The following is an 18,578-nucleotide window of genomic DNA, read 5'->3' as shown; positions in this document are numbered from 1 at the left end:
GGGGCAGTTTCAGGGAGCTTTACTCCATATCTAATTTCTGCTGTACCTGAGCTGGGAGTTCTTGATATTGACACTGTATCACAAAAGTGGAAAAAATGTCCCATTCCCAACACTAATATCCCTCGATCCGGGTCGAACAAGGTGAAAAAACCACAAGCTATCACTTTAAAAGAGAACAGTAGACTCCTTTAACTGAGATGTGGAGATGCCGGTGATGGACTGGGGTTGACAAATGTAAGGAATCTTACAACACCAGGTTATAGTCCAACTGTTTTATTTGAAATCCGAAAGCTTGTGATTTTCAAATAAAACAGCTGGACTATAACCTGGTGTTGTAAGTATTCCTTACATCCTTTAACTGAGAATGCCTGCTTGTAATTTAGATTGAACACCTGATGAGGGCGCCATGCACTCATGCAATAAATCACAGGCTCCTCGTCCCAAGCCTCAACACTGAATCTGAACACTTACAACATTACGCCATTAATCTGAGTCGTCACTGGCATCAGGACACCTGAAACTGGTACTGCCACTGCATATCTCCTTATTACCACTGCCCCCCTGTATATCTCACTATATCTTCATGATGTCCCAAAGCGTTTCACAGCCAATGAAGTACTTTTGAAGTGTAGTCACTGTTGTAATGTAGGAAACGCGGCAGCCAATTTGCGCACAGCAAGATCCCACAAACAGCAATGTGATAATGACCAGATCATCTGTTTTAGGTGTTGGTTGAGGGATAAAGATTGGCCCAGGACACCGGGGAGAACTCTAATGCTCTTCTTCAGAATAGTGGCCGTGGGATCTTTTACGTCCACCTGAGAGGGGCAGACGGGGCTTCGGTTTAATGGCTCACCTGACAGATGGCACCTCCGACAGTGCAGCACTCCCTCAGTACTGCAATGGAATGTCAGCCTGGATTATGTGCTCAAGTCTCTGGAGTGGGACTTTGAACCTACAACCGTCTGACTCAGAAGTGAAAGTGCTACCCATTGAGCTACGGCTGAAGGTGCAGCATGTGTTAGATATAGAGTAAAGCTCCCCATACTGCTCCTTTTAGAGCGAATGAAGGAAAAAAAGACTCAGGCTGTACCCTCTGTTTCCACCTTGAATTAATTCCGGAAAGGAAGATCAATTTTACTGGTGCCACTCGCTTTACTCCTGCAATGATTTGAAATAAAATACGCTATACGTTTTAGAGCTGTGAATTTTGGAGACGGTCCCTGAGTTGGCCATTCTTAGTGTCAGTAGATTTCTAATTGAATTAAATAAAGATCTGCAATTGGCTTAAAAAGCTGCTCGTTACCATGGCTACAATCGGGGGGCAGAGGTGAAAGGAATCGACAGGCAGGTAAATGAAATGAGATGGAACGAGCGGTGGGATTAACCCAGCGCAGGCTGAGAGGCTCCTGCCATACAGATATAATCCTGTAATAATTTAAAGCATGCTCTTAACTCCCAAGTAATGCTGTTTATGGAGCTTCAGAATAGTCCCCTCATTACGTCTGCTTCTGAATTTTGTGACAGTGTTAAATTGCTGTCAATTCTTGTCCCAACTTCGCTTCTCTGTTTTCAATCACTGTCATTCATTCCCAAAGGTGCGGACCCTCACCGGTGGGATACGGACCCCCCCCACCAACTCCCGGTCCAAGTCACCCTTCTTCATGTGTGAGTCTTGGCAGCCAGTGAAGGCAGGGCAATCAACCAGGGGGAGCAACATAGCCAAGCCCAATCCCATCCTCAGCTGACGTCCAGTAGGGGGATAGCGAATTTATTTCCCCTGTCCCGACCCCAGGGGCACTGAGGACCTCTTACCATCTTCTGAGATCAGCTGACTCAGCACAAACTGGGGTTGGAACCTGGGATCTTGCTGCTCCACTCCCTTACCAACTGAGGCATCAAGGGAACAAGGCAAAATTGTAATTGCATGGAATCGGAGAGGGGCCTGAGGGACTGTGAGCTGTTCCATCCAACCCCCGCCACCCCCCACCAAGGAAGGATTTTGTTTCTTTCTATAAATATTACCTTTGAGAGATCGACCAGCGTGTTCGCCTGGTCGCTGAGTTTTCTCTGCTCCATTTTCACGTTGCGGAGCCTACGGGATAAACAGAACAATGCAGGTCTTCAAAACTGTTGAATGCTCCAATTGTGAACGCTCTCCCTCCCCCACTCGCCCCTATACTTGAGGGAATACAAGCCAAGTTTATGTAACCTGCCCTCATAATTCAAACCTTTTAGCCCCGGTATCATTCTGGTGAATCTGCGCTGCACCCTCTCCAAGGCCAATATATCCATCCTGAGGTGCGGTGCCCAGAACTGAACACAATTCTCCGGATCCTTACTTCCTGCGTAGAACGGCCTGCCCATCACACAGCCCCTCCCCTACAGCATCGTGACCGAGATAGGCAACTCGCTGGGTGTCAATGTGCCACCTACCACTCAGTGGCGTTGTGTGGCACCCTACTTTTCAGTCAGTCAGAACAAGCCTTTTATCCTGGTGGATCAACAGTGATACACTTCGTCATTCCATGTAATTTTCTTCCCTCCTCTCCTAAAGGCACAGACTGGTGCTGAGTCTAGACAGTGAATGTTTACATAGGTAACATCACAGCCAAGCCCAATCCTGTTCTCACCCAGCACATACACACACATGCCAGCAACAGCCACTGGATAGCAACCAGAAGCAGGAACTGTAACTCACTCCGGGGTATTTGTTATTCTATATATAAACTACCCAAACCCCTCGATTAGATTCCAGTTTGTAACTCACTCCCGGGTATTTGTTATTCTATATATAAACTACCCAAACCCCTCGATTAGATTCCAGTCTGTAACTCACTCCCGGGTATTTGTTATTCTATATATAAACTACCCAAACCCCTCGATTAGATTCCCCCTGTAACTCACTCCCGGGTATTTGTTATTCTATATATAAACTACCCAAACCCCTCGATTAGATTCCAGTCTGTAACTCACTCCCGGGTATTTGTTATTCTATATATAAACTACCCAAACCCCTCGATTAGATTCCAGTCTGTAACTCACTCCCGGGTATTTGTTATTCTATATATAAACTACCCAAACCCCTCGATTAGATTCCAGCCTGTAACTCACTCCCGGGTATCTGTTATTCTATATATAAACTACCCAAACCCCTCGATTAGATTCCAGCCTGTAACTCACTCCCGGGTATCTGTTATTCTATATATAAACTACCCAAACCCCTCGATTAGATTCCCCCTGTAACTCACTCCCGGGTATCTGTTATTCTATATATAAACCCCCCAAACCCTTCGATTAGATTCCAGCCTGTAACTCACTCCCGGGTATCTGTTATTCTATATATAAACCCCCCGAACCCCTCGATTAGATTCCAGCCTGTAACTCACTCCCGGGTATCTGTTATTCTATATATATAAACCCCCCGAACCCTTCGATTAGAGTCCAGTCTGTAACTCACTGCCGGGTATCTGTTATTCTATATATAAACCCCCCCAAACCCTTCGATTAGAGTCCAGCCTGTAACTCACTGCCGGGTATTGCCTATGGTCCTGTATATTTGTCCTCTGAGTGCAGGCTCTCCATTTCACTACTCCTTTCCCATGAACTCACTGGTGGATGGCCTGCAGGAACTTCCTCTGGTGCTTCCTCACTTTAGCGTGGTCGATCTTCTTGAGAAGCTTTGTGTGTTTGTAGATCAGCCAGGTTTCCCGCAAAACATTGGCTGCTGCATTTTTAATCTAGTGGGGGGAAAAGCAACAGGTTAGGGACGAGAAGCGACGGGAATGATAGAGGAAGCAACTGAGAGTGAGGGAGTGAGTCTCACCATCAGGTCCCCTTTAACAGAGGGAGTCTCACTCTTGGGAGCCTTTAATAGAGGGAGTCTCGCCATTGGGACCCTTTAACAGAGGGAGTCTCACCAGTGGGACCCTTTAACAGAGGGAGTCTCACCATGAGGACCCTTTCAAAGAAAAAGCAGAGAGAAAAAAGAAGCTTGGTCCAATCTCTCCGCCATCTTGTTTGGTTTACAGTGACTTGCTCTGTTAATTGTGTGGCTTGCTGTTCCCAGCTTTGTGACAGATCAAGTATCCAAGGTGCCCGAGTGGAAAAGCTATTGCCCATGACACAATTGCCCACCAATGGAACATGAAGGGACTGGAAGGCCACCTCTTATTGATGCAATGTGTCCATTTTTCTTGCGGGATCTTGAAGTGGGTTAAATTATTGTCTCTAAACAGCCTTAACCAAGGGTGAGGCCCAGCTGTGTTCTCAATGTTATTTTCTCCCCATCGATTTCTGGATCCCCCCACTCCATTTGTGGGGGAGCAATGGGGCCGCGTAACCCAAGGCTCTACTGATGTTATTTGGAAACTGGCCAGTAGGAGGTGTAATAACTACAGCATTGAGAAACAGTCTTCTGCCAACCTTCCCGCCTTGCCTTGCTCTGGGCAAGTGCCCAGCCTTCATTTGCTGGAGGGAGTCACTCCGTCAAGGATAGCAGCTGTGGTCCAGTGGGTAGCATTCTCACTCTGGGTTAGAAGGTTGTGAGTTCAAGTCCCACTCCAGAGACATGAATCCATAATCGAGGCCGACACTCCCAGTGCAGAACTAAGAGAGTGCTGCACTGTCGGAGGTGCCGTCTTTCAGATGAGACATTAAACCGAGGCCCCGTCTGCCTTTACAGGTGGATGTAAAAGATCCCATGGCCATTATTGGAAGAAGAGCAGGGGAGTTCTCCCCAGTGTCCCGGCCAATATTTATCCCTCACCAACACCACTAAAAAACAGATTATTTGGTCATTATCACATTGCTGTTTGTGGGATCTTGCTGTGCGCAAATTGGCTGCCATGTTTCCTACATTACAACAGTGACTACACTTCAAAAGTACTTCATTTGCTGTAAAGCGCTTTGGGACTTGCTGAGGTTGTGAAAGGCGTTATATAAATGCAAGCCTTTCTTTCTTTCCTCTGCCTCTCTTGAGCAGCTGGCCAGGTAAGGTGTGACCAGAGGCCTGGAAGGCGGCCTGGGGCTGTCACAGCCAAAGGAGAATATGTGTCACACAAGAGAACTTCAAACCTGATCTAATTCAGTCACGTATCCATGGAATCCCAAGGATCTTCTGAATGAAATAAGGAGGTTCCGCTCTCCTGTGATGATACGCAGTAGATGTAGACAGGTATGGAAACTCTAGACTGCTCCAAGCATGTCAGTGTGACCTTGTGTCAGATGCCTCCTCTCTCTGGCAGCTCTCAGATATCCTGTTTTGGTAGCATTTGGACAGGCCCAAGGACGGGAGAAGGATTCCTCTCACTGCCCCAGCCGATAATTGTCCAAGATTCCCAGATGTTTCCCGTGTCCCACGCAGGATAGTGTCTATCATCTAGTCACTCATCTTCTGAGGCCCATCCAGCAGTGGGGGGGATATAGTCAGCCCGATATTACTGGGAGGGGGGAATACAGACTCCTCGATATCATTGGGAGGGGGGAATACAGACTCCTCGATATTACTGGGAGGGGGGAATACAGACTCCTCGATATTACTGGGAGGGGGGAAATACAGACACCTCAATATTACTGGGAGGGGGGAATACAGACACCTCAATATTACTGGGAGGGGGGAATACAGACTCCTCGATATTACTGGGAGGGGGGAATACAGACTCCTCGATATTACTGGGAGGGGGGAATACAGACTCCTTGATATTTCTGGGAAGGGGAAATACAGACTCCTCAATATTACTGGGGGGGGGGGAATACAAACTCCTCGATATTACTGGGGTGGGGGGGGGGGTGGAGTATAGACTCCTCGATATTACTGGGAGGGGGGAATACAGACTCCTCGATATTACTGGGAGGGGGAATACAGACTCCTCGATATTACTGGGAGGGGGGAATACAGACTCCTCGATATTACTGGGAGGGGGGAATACAGACTCCTCGATATTACTGGGAGGGGGAATACAGACTCCTCGATATTACTGGGAGGGGGGAATACAGACTCCTCGATATTACTGGGAGGGGGGAATACAGACTCCTCTATATTACTGGGAGGGGGGAATACAGACTCCTTGATATTACTGGGAGGGGGAATACAGACACCTCGATATTACTGGGAGGGGGGAATACAGACTCCTCGATATTACTGGGAGGGGGGAATATAAACTCCTCGATATTGCAGGGCTGGGGCTAGGCCTGATCACTGACCCATGATCCCTGCTATGGAAAGTGGGCAGGCATCGGGTGAAGAAAGGGTGATGGCTCAGCCGCGATGCCCTCTGCGGTCGATCAGCCTGCCAACGCTCCCTGTCCAGACTCACGCTGGAAGAACAGTCGCTTGGGGTGAGGTCCCAGAGGGCAGTCGGCCGGCACTTATGGGACCAGAAAGTCTGGGCAAAAATGGAACAAAAATACATGTTGTAAATAAATAAAGGGAGGCCCTTAAAATATAAGGAATAGTAAGAGGGCGATGCTGGGAATCATTATGTCTGCGTTTTGTGATACAGGGAACGGGGCGGGGAGGTGGAGGACGAGCAGCGCCTGTCACACCACTCGCCTAAGATGCTTGTCTGCTCCCGTCAATTCACTCTCACGCTGGTCCTGTTCGGCGCTCCAGATTGACCAGATCACAGCATGTATGTGCTGACATGTGACATCTGTTCACAGAGGTTTAATACAGCCTGGTCTCCTTACCCGCTTGGTGAGCTGTGTATCCATCATGAAGTTATGGACGTGCTTCTCGGCTTTGGTTAGTTCTAGTTTCCTAGCAACAACTGCCACCACCAGAGCTGTACATCCTGCACCCTTGGGGAGGGGGGAGGGGATGAGAGAGAGAGACGCACGCAAACAGAAAGGGGAAAGAGAGATATATACACACAGAGAAAGGGCGACACGCACAGGCAGAGAGGGTAACACATAAACAGAGAGAGAGAGACAAAGTGAGAGAAAGAGAGAGACACAAAGAGAGATGGAGAAATAGAGATCCATATATACAAACAGATACAGAAAGGGAGACACACAGGCAGAGAGGGTGACAAATGGATAGAGGGTGAAAGATAGAGAGCGGGAGAAATAGAGAGAACATAGATAGAGAGAGAGAGAGAGACAGATGGCAAGAGAGAAAGAGAGAGAGATAGAAAGAGAGAGAGATAGAAAGAGAGAGATAGAAAGGGAGACACAGAGAGAGAGATGGAGATAGAAAGGGAGACAGAGAGAGAGATGGAGATAGAAAGGGAGACAGAGAGAGAGATGGAGATAGAAAGGGAGACAGAGAGAGAGATGGAGATAGAAAGGGAGACAGAGAGAGAGATGGAGATAGAAAGGGAGACAGAGAGAGAGATGGAGATAGAAAGGGAGACAGAGAGAGAGAGATGGAGTTAGAAAGGGAGACAGAGAGAGAGAGAGATGGAGATAGAAAGAGAGACAGAGAGAGAGATGGAGATAGAAAGGGAGACAGAGAGAGAGAGAGAGATGGAGATAGAAAGAGAGACAGAGAGAGAGATGGAGATAGAAAGGGAGACAGAGAGAGAGAGAGAGATGGAGATAGAAAGAGAGACAGAGAAAGAGAGACAGAGAGAGAGATGGAGATAGAAAGAGAGACAGAGAGAGAGATGGAGATAGAAAGAGAGACAGAGAGAGAGATGGAGATGCATAAACAAGTAGAGACAGGAAGGGAAACACAAAAGATAGAGCGGGCAATGCATAAAGAGAGAGAGGGACAGAGAGAGAGGGACAGAGAGAGAGGGACAGAGCAAGAGAGACACACAGGCAAGGGTAGAGAGGTGGGGACCCAGGAAAGGGAAGGGAAAAAAAACCAAAGAGAAGAGATTAATTATTTTTGAACAAGCTGTTTCTCCTCTAAAGTGAACATGCTCTTCTTCTGGAAAGTAAACACTGATATAAAACAGGAGAAACACCAGGGATGAGTCAAAGTCCCACTGCCCCTCTAACAGGTTCCCAGATCACACCCCAAATTCAAATACACATACCTCCAACCCATCACCGTGCAATATGGTGATTTCACAATACATGAAGGAAAGAGAGAAGCAAGGCCGTGAAAGAGAAAGAGAAAGGGAGTAGAGAGACAGAGAGAGAGAATGAGAGACAGAGACAAAGGGGGGGAGGGGAAGAAAGAGGGAGGGATAGAAAGAGGGAGAGAGACAGAAAGAAAGAGAAACAGAGAAAAAAAAGGTATATAGAGAGAGAAATAGAGTGTGTTAGAGGAGGAAGAGAAAGTTAGTGAGAGAGGAAAGGGAGTGAGAGCGAGGTGGGAGAGAAAAAGGAGGGAGAGAATGAGAAAGAAGAGAGCGATAGAGACAGGGGAGGAAGAGAGAGACAGACAGAGAGAAAGGAAGAAGAGACAGTGAGAAAGAGCAAGAGACAGACAGAGAGAACAGGGAATAAGCAGACAGAGATAAAGAGGATGATGGGAGAGATAGAAGAAGGAGAAAGAGACAGAGAAAAGAGAGGAGGAGGAGAGAGCAGGCCGGAAAGAGACACAGAAAGAGAGATAGACAGAAAGAAAAGAGTTAGAGAAAGAGTGAGCATGGGAGAGAGAAAGAAATGAGGAGCAGGTATCTTTAAATAAGTTGCCTGCTGTCTCATCCAGTAATCGATATCGATGGGGGGGAACCAAAGAGGGGAAGGAACGAAAATAAATGTTAAAAATGTAGACAGGTTAAGTTATCCGAGTAGGATTATAAACTGCTCAGATAGTGTGTCCAAACAATCAGTCAGTGCAGTCTCACTACCAGTCCCCGAGGGAACTACTGTCAGCCAAGCAGTGATATTGCGACAATATTAATCCTTGATAATTCACTGACAGATTGTACGAGATTTTTAATAACAGGTTTTAAATCATTCAGATAATTCCCTTGTTGACTTCCGTCTGCACTAACTCGACACAAGTTACAGATTGCACTCAAACACCACAGCGATCAGATGGCCGGCACAATCATTCTCTGAATGTGCTGGTTTATCATGTGGTATAACTGACTGAAGGCATTATGGATAAAGGCACTGCTAGAGTCTTACTGAGCCCCACAGTCAGCGCAGCAGCGGGGTTGCCAGATTTGGCCTCAGTGTCTCTGAGGTGGGGAGGGGGTACAATCAGCCAGGTTTCCTCCTCCTGATCACTATTCAGTGCCCCCACAAGCGTCAGTGCCCGTGGAACCCGTATCCCAGTGAGGGTCAGTGCCCATGGAACCCGTACCCCAGTGAGAGTCAGTGCCCATGGAACCCGTACCCCAGTGAGAGTCAGTGCCCATGGAACCCGTATCCCAGTGAGGATCAGTGCCCATGGAACCCGTACCCCAGTGAGAGTCAGTGCCCATGGAACCCGTACCTCAGTGAGAGTCAATGCCCATGGAACCCGTACCCCAGTGAGAGTCAGTGTGTGTGGGACCCGTACCCCAGTGAGAGTCAGTGCCCGTGGAACCCGTATCCCAGTGAGGGTCAGTGCCCATGGAACCCGTACCCCAGTGAGAGTCAGTGCCCATGGAACCCGTACCTCAGTGAGAGTCAATGCCCATGGAACCCGTACCCCAGTGAGAGTCAGTGTGTGTGGGACCCGTACCCCAGTGAGAGTCAATGCCCGTGGAACCCGTGCCCCAGTGAGAGTCAGTGCCTGTGGAACCTGTACCCCAGTGAGAGTCAGTGTCTGTGGAACCCGTACCCCAGTGAGAGTCAGTGTCTGTGGAACCCGTACCCCAGTGAGAGTCAGTGTCTGTGGAACCTGTACCCCAGTGAGAGTCAGTGTCTGTGGAACCTGTACTCCAGTGAGAGTCAGTGTCTGTGGAACCTGTACCCCAGTGAGAGTCAGTGTCTGTGGAACCTGTACCCCAGTGAGAGTCAGTGTCCGTGGAACCCGTACCCCAGTGAGAGTCAGTGTCTGTGGGACCTGTACCCCAGTGAGAGTCAGTGCCCATGGAACCCGTACCTCAGTGAGAGTCAATGCCCGTGGAACCCGTACCCCAGTGAGAGTCAGTGTGTGTGGGACCCGTACCCCAGTGAGAGTCAGTGCCCGTGGAACCCGTATCCCAGTGAGGGTCAGTGCCCATGGAACCCGTACCCCAGTGAGAGTCAGTGCCCATGGAACCCGTACCCCAGTGAGAGTCAGTGCCCATGGAACCCGTATCCCAGTGAGGGTCAGTGCCCATGGAACCCGTACCCCAGTGAGAGTCAGTGCCCATGGAACCCGTACCTCAGTGAGAGTCAATGCCCATGGAACCCGTACCCCAGTGAGAGTCAGTGTGTGTGGGACCCGTACCCCAGTGAGAGTCAGTGCCCGTGGAACCCGTATCCCAGTGAGGGTCAGTGCCCATGGAACCCGTACCCCAGTGAGAGTCAGTGCCCATGGAACCCGTACCTCAGTGAGAGTCAATGCCCATGGAACCCGTACCCCAGTGAGAGTCAGTGTCTGTGGAACCTGTACCCCAGTGAGAGTCAGTGCCTGTGGAACCCGTGCCCCAGTGAGAGTCAGTGTCTGTGGAACCTGTACCCCAGTGAGAGTCAATGCCCATGGAACCCGTACCCCAGTGAGAGTCAGTGTGTGTGGAACCTGTACCCCAGTGAGAGTCAGTGCCTGTGGAACCCGTGCCCCAGTGAGAGTCAGTGTCTGTGAAACCTTTACCCCAGTGAGAGTCAGTGTCTGTGGAACCTGTACCCCAGTGAGAGTCAGTGCCTGTGGAACCTGTACCCCAGTGAGAGTCAGTGCCTGTGGAACCTGTACCCCAGTGAGAGTCAGTGTCTGTGAAACCTTTACCCCAGTGAGAGTCAGTGCCTGTGGAACCTGTACCCCAGTGAGAGTCAGTGTCTGTGGAACCCGTACCCCAGTGAGAGTCAGTGTCTGTGGAACCCGTACCCCAGTGAGAGTCAGTGTCTGTGGAACCTGTACCCCAGTGAGAGTCAGTGTCTGTGGAACCTGTACTCCAGTGAGAGTCAGTGTCTGTGGAACCTGTACCCCAGTGAGAGTCAGTGTCTGTGGAACCTGTACCCCAGTGAGAGTCAGTGTCCGTGGAACCCGTACCCCAGTGAGAGTCAGTGTCTGTGGGACCTGTACCCCAGTGAGAGTCAGTGCCCATGGAACCCGTACCTCAGTGAGAGTCAATGCCCGTGGAACCCGTACCCCAGTGAGAGTCATTGTCTGTGGAACCCGTACCCCAGTGAGAGTCAGTGTGTGTCGGACCCGTACCCCAGTGAGAGTCAATGCCCGTGGAACCTGTACCCCAGTGAGAGTCGGTGCCTGTGGAACCCGTGCCCCAGTGAGAGTCAGTGTCTGTGGAACCCGTACCTCAGTGAGAGTCAGTGTCTGTGGAACCCGTACCCCAGTGAGAGTCAGTGTCTGTGGAACCTGTACCCCAGTGAGAGTCAGTGCCTGTGGAACCTGTACCCCAGTGAGAGTCAGTGTCTGTGAAACCTTTACCCCAGTGAGAGTCAGTGCCTGTGGAACCTGTACCCCAGTGAGAGTCAGTGTCTGTGGAACCCGTACCCCAGTGAGAGTCAGTGTCTGTGGAACCCGTACCCCAGTGAGAGTCAGTGTCTGTGGAACCCGTAACCCAGTGAGAGTCAGCGTTTGTGCAACCTGTACCCCAGTGAGAGTCAGTGTCTGTGGAACCCGTACCCCAGTGAGAGTCAGTGTCTGTGGAACCTGTACCCCAGTGAGAGTCAGTGTCTGTGGAACCTGTACTCCAGTGAGAGTCAGTGTCTGTGGAACCTGTACCCCAGTGAGAGTCAGTGTCTGTGGAACCTGTACCCCAGTGAGAGTCAGTGTCCGTGGAACCCGTACCCCAGTGAGAGTCAGTGTCTGTGGGACCTGTACCCCAGTGAGAGTCAGTGCCTGTGGAACCCGTACCCCAGTGAGGGTCAGTGTCTGTGGAACCCGTATCCCAGTGAGGGTCAGTGTCTGTGGAACCTGTACCCCAGTGAGAGTCAGTATCTGTGGAACCTGTACCCCAGTGAGAGTCAGTATCTGTGGAACCTGTACCCCAGTGAGAGTCAGTGTCTGTGGAACCCGTACCCCAGTGAGAGTCAGTGTCTGTGGGACCTGTACCCCAGTGAGAGTCAGTGTCTGTGGAACCCGTACCCCAGTGAGAGTCAGTGTCTGTGGAACCCGTACCCCAGTGAGAGGCAGCACCTTCAGAGAGCAGGGGAGAAAAACTGCCAAAAAGAACCTCTCACCGTGAACTGAACGCACACTCAGACCTGGTTGGTCTGCTTTAAATCACTCACAGGAGTAGACGTCATGAGCCAGCTGTCTCTCTCTCTGTCTCACACACACACATACACATACTAAGTTCTGTGAGAATTATAGATGATCCCTTACTTTGCATCAAATTCATTTCATACATGAAATATTAAAGTGAGGATTTATCTCCCCTGGTTGGAGATGACGTCAACAGCTTTAATAATTCCATAAACTTCTCTCTTCCTTTCCTGAGCAAGGTGACTGATCCTGGAGTAAAGTTCCACAGGCACTATGGTTGCCGTGCCTTCAGCTGCCTAGGCCCTCACCTCTGGAATTCCCTCCACCTCTCCTTCAAGACCGTTCTTAAAACCTACATGTCCTAATATCTCCTTATGTAGCTTGGTGTCAAATTTTGTCTGATTACAATCTTGAGAAGCGCCGATGGATCTTTTACACGTTAAAGGCGCTATGTAAATGCCAGTTGTTGTTTGTTCTTTGCCTCTCCCAGGAGATTGCGTGACAGTGTGCAGGGAGGAGGGAGGGGGGTTTAATGGTGCAGAATGGGGATGGGCTTGATGGAGCAGCTGGTCTTTTCCTGTCCGCTTTTTGTATCTCCATTACACCCTGCGCCATCCAGTTGCCCCTCCCCCCAGCAGCTCCTTTAAATGCATGGAGGGGCGGGGTGGGAGGGGCTGAAAGTCCACTAGGGTACCACTGGTCTCCGGTGGAAGGTGGGTGAGACCCCCAGTGAAGTCTCAGCCCCAGGGTTTCAGTCGGAAAACGGATTTCAGTGAAAATTGCCGACAAAAGCTAATTCAAGTTTCACTGTTACATAGGAACAAGAGAAGGCCATTCAGCCCCTCGAACCTGATCCACCATTCAATTAGTTCATGGCTGATCTGCGCCTCAACTCCATTTAGAGGCCTTTGTTCCATATCCCTTCATACCCTTACCTAACAAAAATATGTCGATCTCAGTCTTGAAAGCTCCAATTGACCTGCAGCATCCGCAGCCTTTTGGGGCGGGGGGGGGGGGGGGGAAAGAGAGTTCCAGATTTCCACAGATCTAATTGAATGGTGGAACAGGCTCGAGGGGCTGAATGGCCTTCTCCCATTCCTATGTTGCTACCCTTTGTGTGGAAAAAATGCTTCCTGATTTCATTCCTGAACGGCCCAGCTCTAATTTTAAGATTGTGCCCCCTTATTCTCGATCCCCGCACCCAGAGGAAACAGTTTCTCTGTATTGACCTGACATTTTAAACACCTTGATCAGATCACCCCGCAAGGGGATACAAACCATTGGATGTTGGTCACTGGGTGAGAATTACTGGCTTTCCCGTTTGAGACTCACCATCAACTTCAGGGGGTTGATTCCTACATTACCACAGCGGCTACACTTCAAAAAGTACATCATTGGCTGTAAAGTGCTTTAGGACGTGCTGAAGTCATGAAAGGGGCAATAGAAATGCAAGTGATTTCTTTAAATGCACTGCCCAGTGTGGCACTGAGTCGTACAGCCCAGGGAGCTCCATAGATTATAATCTGGGTCTGTGTTGAGTTAACTGAGCTCAGCCAAGGCAGCAGTTTATGGCGGGGGTGGGGAGCAGGGTGGCTCTGACAATTTGTCTCAGTGCCCCCCAAGCTAGGGAAGGGAATGAGTTTGGGTTGTCGGGGTTGGGGGGGGTGGGTGGTAGGGGAGGCTATATCAGCCGGGGTTACCAGGGCCTGATCGCTATACAGCAACCCCAGCTTGAAAATGCAACTGCGTCTCTGTGTATTGGCGCCAGTTAAGGACAGGATCGGGTTGGGGTGTGATGCACCCCAAGGTCGCGCATTAAAAAAACCGGCCACATGGCTTCAGAATCTGCGCCTTCAGGCACGGAGGGGAGAAACGGGATCTTTCTTTATTTTACATCAATATTTTGAGAAAGCTTTATTCTCCCGAGTATTTCCCATCTCCAGCTGTCTCTGAGTGGAGCTCCAGGCTCAAGGCGAGGATGGTTTTTAATAAAAGATAATGAACAATGGTACAGCACAGACTGTCTCCAACTTTTATAAGATTGAGGAAATATTACCCTGAATCCAGCCAAGAACTGAGGGAGCAACAAACCATCCTGTTTCCTTGTGATTTTAGAGTAGGTTTTTTCTTTAAAAGAAATTTAAAGAATATCATGGGTCTCCCAGGAACATTTTTGTGCTCTTCACAGATGTTAGCTCTGGGCAATAGAACTCTTCCCATTTCAGGCATGGGTTAGATACAGAGTAAAGCTCCCTCTACACTGTCCCGTCAAACAATCCCAGGGCAGGTACAGAATGAAGCTCCCTCTACACCATCCCATCAAACACACCCAGGGCAGGTACAGCATGGGTTAGATGCAGAGTAAAGCTCCCTCTACACCATCCCATCAAACACTCCCAGGGCAGGTACAGCATGGGTTTGATGCAGAGCAAAGCTCCCTCCACACCATCCCATCAAACACTCCCAGGGCAGGTACAGCACGGGTTAGATACAGAGTAAAGCTCCCTCTACACTGTCCCATCAAACACGCCCAGTGTGACAATTTTTACCATTTCCCATTTGAGTGAGATTGCCATCGGTGTCAAATTAGGGGAGGTTTTATGTTGCAAGCCTGTGAACCTGGATTGTGACTGCCCCAAACATGAAGGACCCTCACAGTGAGCAGAGAGAGGAGGGGATTTCTGAGTGGATTTGAACCCAGGTCCCTGATGTAGAGGTTGGCTGTGCAACTCACTGCACCACACAATGGTATTTGAATGTCAGACATATATTAAACAGCATCCCCAACAATCACACAACAACAAATTGCATTTACATAACATTATAAATTAGTATATGTCCCAGGACAGTTCACAGAGGAGAAACAGCTAGCAACACTAATGTGTGAAAATGCAGTCACTAGGTTTTAAGGGTAGCACTCTCGCCTCAGAGTCAGATGGCCGTGGGTTTGAGCCCCACTTGAGCACAAAATCCAGGCTGACAGTCCCAGTGCAGTACTCAAGTACTGTCGGAGGTGCCGTCTTTCAGATGAGACATTAAACCGAGGCCTTGTCTGCCCTCTCAGGTGGATGCAAAAGATCCCATGGCATTATTTCGAAGAAGAGCAGGGGAGTTCTCCCTGGTGTCCTAGGTCAATATTTATCCCTCAACCAACATCACTAAAACAGATTATCTAGTCAGTATCATATGGCGGTTTGTGGGATCTTGCTGTGCGCAAATTGGCTGCCACGTTTCCTACATTACACTTCAAAAAGTACTTCATTGGCTGTAAAGCGCTTTGGGAAGTCCTGAGAATGTAAAAGGTGTTACAGAATTGCAAGTTCTTTCTTTCTTTATTTTAAATGGGGGAGCGGAAGATTAACAGGAAACGGGGAGGAGAATCCCAAACGCAGTAGAGACAGCAGAAGGCTCAGCTACTAAAGGTGGGTGCACAGCAGTTGTGAAGGGCAATGGCTGGGACGTAGGGTAGCAGGACGTTAGAGAGGAGAAACTAACAGAAATGAACAAGTGGGTGGAACTGTCACAGTCCGTTTTATATTCACAATTATTTTTGCCAGCAATATTAATTTGCCCAGCTGACGCTGTTTTATGTCCCCTGTTCCGATAAGGAAATTTAATTGGATTCACAGCAACGAGTGGCCGGGGAACTGCCTGCAATGAAGAGACAATAAACCTGAAATGAAGGCACTTTGCAGTTTACCCGATATCTGCCTCAGCCCATAAGAGTCCGGAAACATCTTTTAAAAGCAACTTTGGACCTGGTCCTGTGTAATGAGCCAGGATTAATTAATAATGTCCTAGTTAAAGATCCCCTTGGAATGAGTGACCATAACATGGTCACATTCCATATCCAATTAGAGGGTGAGAAGGTTGGTTCTCAAACAAGCGTACTGAGCTTGAATAAAGGAGACTATGATGGTATGAGGGCGGAATTGATTAAAGTGGACTGGGAAAATAGATTAAAGGGTAAGACGGTACATGAGCAGTGGTGTTCATTTAAGGAGTTATTTTACAACTTTCAAAACAAATATACTCCACTGAGGAAAAAAGGGTGTAAAAGAAATGACAGCCATCCGTGGCTAAGTAAAGAAATTAAGGATAGTATCCGACTAAAAACAAGGACATATATGGTAGCCAAACTTAGTGGAAGGATAGAAGATTAGGAAGTCTTCAAAAGACAGCAAAAAGTAACTAAAGGATTGATTAAGAAAGGGAAGACAGATTATGAAAATAAATTAGCAAAAAATATAAAAACAGATAGCAAGAGTTTCTATCGTTATATAAAAAGAAAAAGGGTGGCTAAGGCAAACGTAGGTCCCTTAGAGGATGAGACCGGGAAATTAATGGTGGGAAACATGGAGATGGCAAAAATGCTGAACAAATATTTTGTTTCAGTCTTTACGGTAGAGGACACTAAGAACATCCCAACACTGGACAAACAGGGGGCTCTAGGGGGGGAGGAGCTAAATACGATTTAAATCACTAAGGAATTGGTACTCAGTAAATTAATGGGACTCAAGGCGGATAAATCCCCTGGCCCTGATGGCTTACATCCTAGGGTCTTGAGGGAAGTGGCAGTGGGGATTGTGGATGCTTTGGTAATAATTTTCCAAAATTCTCTGGACTTGGCAAAGGTCCCGGCAGATTGGAAAACTGCTAATGTAACACCCTTATTTAAAAAGGGTAGTAGGCAGAAGGCTGGAAATTATAGACCAGTTAGCCTAACATCTGTGGTGGGTAAAATTTTGGAGTCTGTTATTAAGGAGACAGTAGCAGAACATTTGGATAAACATAATTTAATAGGACACAGTCAGCATGGCTTTACGAAGGGGAAGTCATGTCTGACAAATTTACTTGAGTTCTTTGAGGACATAACTTACAGGGTGGATACAGGGGAACCAGTGGACATAGTGTATTTAGACTTCCAGAAGGCATTCGACAAGGTGCCACATAAAAGATTATTGCTCAAGATAAAGAATCACTGGATTGGGGGTAATATTCTGGCATGGGTGGAGGATTGGTTACCTAACAGGAAGCAAAGAGTTGGGATAAATGGTTCATTCTCGGACTGGCAACCAGTAGCCAGTGGTGTTCCGCAGGGGTCGGTGCTGGGTCCCCAATTCTTTACAATCTATATTAACGATTTGGAGGAGGGGACCGAGTGTAACATATCAAAGTTTGCAGATGATACAAAGATGGGAGGGAAAGTAGAGAGTGAGGAGGACATAAAAAACCTGCAGGGGGATATAGACAGGCTAGGTGAGTGGGCGGAGATTTGGCACATGAAATACAATATTGGAAAATGTGAGGTTATGCACTTTGGCAGGAAAAACCAGAGAGCAAGTTATTATCTTGATGGCAAGAGACTGGAAAGTACTGCAGTACAAAGGGATCTGGGGGTCCTAGTGCAAGAAAATCAAAAAGTTAGTATGCAGGTGCAGCAGGTGATCAATAAGGCCAACGGAATGTGGGCGTTTATTGCTAGGGGGATAGAATATAAAAACAGGGAGGTATTGCTGCAGTTATATAAGGTATTGGTGAGACCGCACCTGGAATACTGCATACAGTTTTGGTCTCCATACTTAAGAAAAGGCATACTTGCTCTCGAGGCAGTACAAAGAAGGTTCACTCGGTTAATCCCGGGGATGAGGGGGCGGATATATAAGGAAAGGTTGAGTAGATTGGGACTCTACTCATTGGAGTTCAGAAGAATGAGAGGCGATCTTATTGAAACATATAAGATTGTGAAGGGGCTTGATCGGGTGGATGCGGTGAGGATGTTCCCAAGGATGGGTGAAACTAGAACTAGGGGGCATAATCTTAGAATAAGGGGCTGCTCCTTCAAAACTGAGATGAGGGGAAACTTCTTCACTCAGAGGGTGGTAGGTCTGTGGAATTTGCTGCCCCAGGAAGCTGTGGAAGCTACATCATTGAATAAATTTAAAACAGAAATAGACAGTTTCCTGGAAGTGAAGGGAATTAGGGGTTACGGGGAGCGGGCAGGAAATTGGTCATGAATTTAGATTTGAGGTTAGGATCAGATCAGCCATGATCTTAATAAATGGCGGAGCAGGATCGAAGGGCCGATTGGCCTACTCCTGCTCCTATTTCTTATGTTCTTATGTTAAAATCTCATCGCTCCCCTGACGCCTGAACTGATTAAAGGGGGTGAGAGGCTGGGCCAGACGGACTGGGGGAGTCCCAGTCGGTGCTGACTCGACCATTCCAATAATGTCCTGGTCGGCCTCCCACTTTCCACCCTCTGTAAACTTCAGCTCATCCAAAACTCTGCTGCCCTGTATTCTAACTTGCACCAAGTCCCGTTCACCCTTCACCCCATGTGCTCGCTGACCTACATTGGCTCCCAGTCTGGCAACGC

The 18,578-nt window shown here is 48.4% G+C and overlaps 1 protein-coding gene across 2 annotated transcripts in view; it reads right to left on the bottom strand.

Annotated features, from left to right (window-relative positions):
• The window catches only part of LOC137306572 (small conductance calcium-activated potassium channel protein 3-like), a 63,961-nt gene that overhangs the window by 6,972 nt on the left and 38,411 nt on the right, over positions 1-18,578 (bottom strand). For both annotated transcript variants that reach the window (XM_067975856.1, XM_067975857.1), the window contains 3 exons: positions 6,691-6,801; positions 3,613-3,740; positions 2,026-2,095 (listed from right to left, as the gene is read on the bottom strand). In XM_067975856.1, the coding sequence (XP_067831957.1) occupies positions 2,026-2,095; positions 3,613-3,740; positions 6,691-6,801 (309 nt within the window). The remainder of the gene's footprint in view (positions 1-2,025; positions 2,096-3,612; positions 3,741-6,690; positions 6,802-18,578) is intronic.

This window comes from Heptranchias perlo, chromosome 44 (assembly GCF_035084215.1).
Source record: "Heptranchias perlo isolate sHepPer1 chromosome 44, sHepPer1.hap1, whole genome shotgun sequence".
NCBI classification, from domain to species: Eukaryota; Metazoa; Chordata; class Chondrichthyes; order Hexanchiformes; family Hexanchidae; genus Heptranchias; species Heptranchias perlo.
The sequence above is the reverse complement of the archived record's forward strand: the minus strand, read 5'-3'. Positions and strand labels throughout refer to the sequence as shown.